The 4,983-nt window shown below is 28.4% G+C and overlaps 1 protein-coding gene across 1 annotated transcript in view; it reads right to left on the minus strand.

Moving 5' to 3' along the window:
- Positions 1–6: 6 nt before the first annotated feature.
- Positions 7–4,983, minus strand: part of LOC106691206 (protein sax-3-like) — a 15,526-nt gene continuing 10,549 nt past the window's right edge. Inside the window, exons 7-10 of the mRNA XM_024363331.2 lie at positions 3,313–3,635; positions 2,489–2,624; positions 2,201–2,379; positions 7–825 (exon numbers count right to left, since the gene is read on the minus strand). Coding sequence (XP_024219099.1) covers positions 643–825; positions 2,201–2,379; positions 2,489–2,624; positions 3,313–3,635 — 821 coding nt within the window. The 3' untranslated portion in view covers positions 7–642. The remainder of the gene's footprint in view (positions 826–2,200; positions 2,380–2,488; positions 2,625–3,312; positions 3,636–4,983) is intronic.

Consider the following 4,983-nt stretch of genomic DNA (forward strand, 5'->3'; position numbering starts at 1 on the left):
AACAAAAAGAATCAATCTTAAATGAGGATATGTAAATGTAATAGGAATAAAATGTAAATTATTATTAATATCTTGAAGTGATGCTGTATCAAGAAATGTTGTTTACATTACAACATGCCAGATACTACGATTGGCCTTTAACATATAGATAATTATATTCAGTAGACTCCATCTTATGAGCTTTCTTCTCATAGGACTATTCAGCCTATCTGCTAGTTCAAGAAACAAAAAAAAAAAAAACACTTAAAAAATAAATGCATGTTGCATTTAAACACCATTTTGTTTTTTTATTTTTTACAGAAAGACAACAATATTACATGTACAAGTATATTTTTCTGAATTTTCACATAGACTGACTAATTCCAAGTCCTCACGAAGAGAGATAAGAAGTAGTCTACTGTATAAGTCAGAAAAAAACAAGAAATTATAGTAATATTGTAACAGTGAGGGGCAAGTTGCTTCAATTCTACAATGTGATGATTTCTTTTTTTATTACAACATATTATTGATATGAGTCACTAGCAGACAATGCAGGCTTAACCTCTTTTTATCTTTATTTCCTAATATCAATTAATTAACAACCTAAATTATTTCATTATAAATATAATCAGTCTTGTATATGTGACCGGAGAGGAGACTAGATCATGAATTAGTAGATGGTTCGCTACGAGAGGAGTTGTGGTACAAAGGCTGATATTGGTTGTAGGCAGGAGGCGGAGGAGTGAAGGTAGACAGCGTGTGAACGGGATTGGCCTGGGTCCTCCACGGCCTTGTCACTATTTCAGCTTTGTTGTTAATGATTCTTCCACCATTCTGTTTGACGATCTATGGCAGGAAAATAAAATAAATTTCTATTTTATTTAATTAAGAGATTTATTTCATAATTATTGAAAACTTAAAATATTCATTAGAATAGTGCTAGAAATATATTAAAGTAGGAACTCTTAAATCAAGATAGTTGTAACAAAGTGAAGTAAGACTAAAAATTTTAAACACATAATATACTCTTACAATTCTGACAAACTCCTAGACACATTGAACACATGAAAATGTTTCTGTGAATGTTAATTCAATTGCAATCTTTTCCTAACCTTTCAATAAAAACTTTGAGATTACTTTAAAATATGTTGAAGAACACAAAGAATTTATATCGGGAGATAACTGATGCTTAACACTTTGACCACCAGGGCTCCCATACTTATTTTATAAGTGCCAATATTTCAGCCAGAATTAAAGCCTTCATCAGGGCTAAGTACAAAACAACATAACAATAAACCATAATGAATAAAAAATAAAAACAGTGTAACAAGAAAATAAGAATACAATAAATACAGGTTGATAAGTAGTAGGGGAGGAAAATGAATAGTGAGTATATAATAAGAAGTAAGATAGAAGAAGATATCAGAATATAGTAATATTAAAATTATGAAGATGGCAAGAAAAAAAAAATTACATTTATAGTCATGTTATTTTATTTATTTTAAAGTCACCAATAATATCAAGTTATTTTTATATAACATATCAAAGTTTTAGTTTTAAACAAAAATCATGGCATGTAGCCATTATCGATTGAATTTATATGAATCCAATGTTTTGATCAATCTCATCATAGGTTAACTATTAATGGTATTAAGATTCTAATACATAACCACTAGAGAAAGATAGATGATTTTATCAAATAATTTTATTTAATTTCATTTACCTTAGAACGGAATATGTAAGGAAATGTAAAGAATATGTAAGGTATTGCGATCATGCAAAATTTTTAATGTAAGTTTTCAATGAAAATACACATTTTAAGACCCCATGAGTACAAATAACCAAGTCTTGCAAAATGATTTGTATGTGTGTTTCTGTATGTGTATATGAATAGGCAAGCACTAAAACAAAAAGTTGTATGAACAAACTATGTTGTAGCGTATTTGAGCTAGGTGATATGTCTATGAAGTTATAGCAACTTTTTCCTTGAAATCAACGAACAAGAAGTACCAATTTATTTGAAAATATTCCTTGTAAACAAATCTTGTTCTTTAATTAATTATTTAAACTTATTCGAGATAATATTAAATATTCTCTGGACTTGCCAACCTTCATTCAACAGAAATTGTGAATTTATTTTAAAACTAAAGATCTGAAGTGTTTTTATACTCTTCTAGGAGCTTTAAAATCTTATTAAAATATATTAAGTTTTATATGTTACCTGTGGCCTGGAAAGCTGAAAATTTTTATGCTGATGCCTCAAAGTATTAGTGTGATTGCCGAGAGAACTGCTTAAATTGTCAATATTAAATTGATCTTGATCGCAACACCCCAATTTGGAAACAGACATTCTTCCGCATTGGCTAATTATAAGAGGTGATTGTTTTCCAACGCTACCACCTAGAAATAAAATCGATTATTAAATTTTTATAATTATCTGTAATCAATTGTGTGTCATTGTGCTAATAACAATTATATTTATTTTATTTTTCCTTTTAAAAGAACGCACCTTTTTCTTGGGCATAATCATTATTCTTTTCAAAAACATAAGTGTCAGAATATATATTGCTATTGTAGAATCCATTATGGCTCGGATATAGGCAATCTTCTTCTTTTTCATTTTGGGGGCAGATCTGAACCCAGCCCTGTAAATAATACAAATATATGGAAAATCATCTTTGCTATAATTGATATTTATTAAAGAAATCTACAATTTATTTGAAGAAATTTTCCAATTTTTAAATCTTAATGTAAGAAAATATTAACCAATCAATCAAATATTTGAATCATTTATTTAAGAAAGGGCATAAGTTCTATGGTTAACCATAAGAATAACCATGGTACTATGGTTATTTTATTCTTTAAAAATATATGAAATTTAATGACAAAACAAAAAAAAATTTGTATTTTCAACTAAAATGTTATGATGGTTATAAAAAATAAAGAAAAACATTTACTCTAAACTCCATCTCTTTTTTTTATTAGTAAATATATTTAAGTTTGATGGCATTGAATCTTGTTAGAGTATTTATTTTTCCAGTGTGATTGGTTTTTAATTCAGTAGGCCTTATTATAGTAATATAAATGAGTCTTTTGTAATTAGTAAGTGTTGTAATAGTTGGATTTTATGAACAGTTTCCTGTATTTTCAGTCTTGCATGAGAATTCCTAGTGAGATGTTTGTCCAGATGTAGCCCTAGAATAAGTAGGGTGTTATTAAAGGATAATATGCGGCAGGAAGTATATTTCTTATTGTACCAGAGATTAATATTTTTATTTTAACTGTAACTAATTATTTTCAAATTGTCTATAATATGCCTTGACCGATGCATACCTGTCTTCCATTTGGAGTCCTAACATTATGAGGATACTTTGGAATAAGTGTTGTGGTGGCATAAGGTGCCGGTGAAGTATCCTCTCTTTTGCCTTGAAAAGTGGAGACGCTGTGGACTGGGTCGACTTCAGCATAATCAGCGGGCTCTAAAATCTGAGGTTCTTTATCACTGAGTTCAGAATGACGCCATGAAGCAGCTCTGTTGGGTTCGATCCATAAAGTGGAGTCGTGGGGATGCGGGACCATCGCTGTGGGGTGTGGCAAGCCAACAGCTGCTTTTAGGCTCAACGGTGTGGCAAGAATTCCACCGTTGCTACGAGAATCTGGAATAAAATGGTTTTATTTAAATACTCATTGTAAGCTATCCAAATATAGATATTTTTCATTTATAACAAACTCATTCCAATGTATATTTAAGATTATTAATCATCATGGTTATCTTTCGACCAACCTCTTTTGACAATTGGTAATTCAGTATTAAAATGTAACATGTGACTTAATGGAGAGTACTCCGACTGAAAACCATGGAGGAAAAACAGATGATGTACAAAAAAATGAAGGTGAGAAAACAAAATTTTGATGATTACTAAAAAATTAAGTTGCTTTTAAATGAGTGAGTTATCAGATAACTATTACTATTCATTTCAAAGTCCTAACTGTTGAGAATTTATTAATTAGTAGACATGGCCTATTTTTCTTCCCTATGTACATAACATTTTATTTCCCCTAATAGTTATTTTTCTAACCAGTTTTTAAGAGGCATAAGACCATTATTTTGCATGCTTGACTTAATAGGAATAATTTCTTTTATTAGTATTTACACGGTCAATTTTGAAAATAAATAAATAAATATTGTTCTGTGCATGAAGTTTTCAAATATAAATATTTAACACAAATAACGACCTCATTTCTACATAAATTTCAATTATGATAACCTGAAAAATATAGGACAAGATGTCGAATCATCAAATATTCATTCTGACTAATGAGAATCCATTTAGAAAATACAAAATAAAAAATTAAGGTTGAAATAATGCAAACTAGATTTGTTTTAACCTATTTATTTTTTAAAATTGTTTGTTTGTATTTAACATATCAATATTTTATTTAATTTATTACTATTTTTACTATGTCTATATTTTTATTTATTCATTACTTAGTTTTTCTTTATTTATGTTTTGTTCTATAAGTTTTAACGTTTGATTAGTATTTAAATTTACATAAAACTTATATAATATGTTGAATATTTCTGATGGTTTACTGCAGGAGGGAAATTTGAGATGAATGAGAGTGGACATGGTTTGAACAAACAAATTTAATATAACTTAGGTATAATAATAAGATTGTATAATGTTATATAGTCATAATGAACAAAAAAAAAAGAGGAAAAAAATTGTATTTATATTATTTCTAATAACAGATTGATTAATATGCAATGTCATGTAGCAACTCAATATAAGGGGCAAAATAAATCATCTCTAATAATAAAATAGTTATATGTTAGTATATGAGTAAATATATTATATAACATATAACAAATATTATATGAGTTGTTTATTGGCGATCAACAAACTTATGGCTGAAAAACATGCCCAACCCTTCTGATCAACCACTTTTATAATTTTGAATGGTCAAAATGTTCCTTACTTATATGTCACGAGCTTGTTGGTT

Source organism: Halyomorpha halys, unplaced genomic scaffold, assembly GCF_000696795.3.
Source record: "Halyomorpha halys isolate HHAL.00 unplaced genomic scaffold, Hhal_1.1 Scaffold2159.1, whole genome shotgun sequence".
In the NCBI taxonomy this organism is placed as follows: domain Eukaryota; kingdom Metazoa; phylum Arthropoda; class Insecta; order Hemiptera; family Pentatomidae; genus Halyomorpha; species Halyomorpha halys.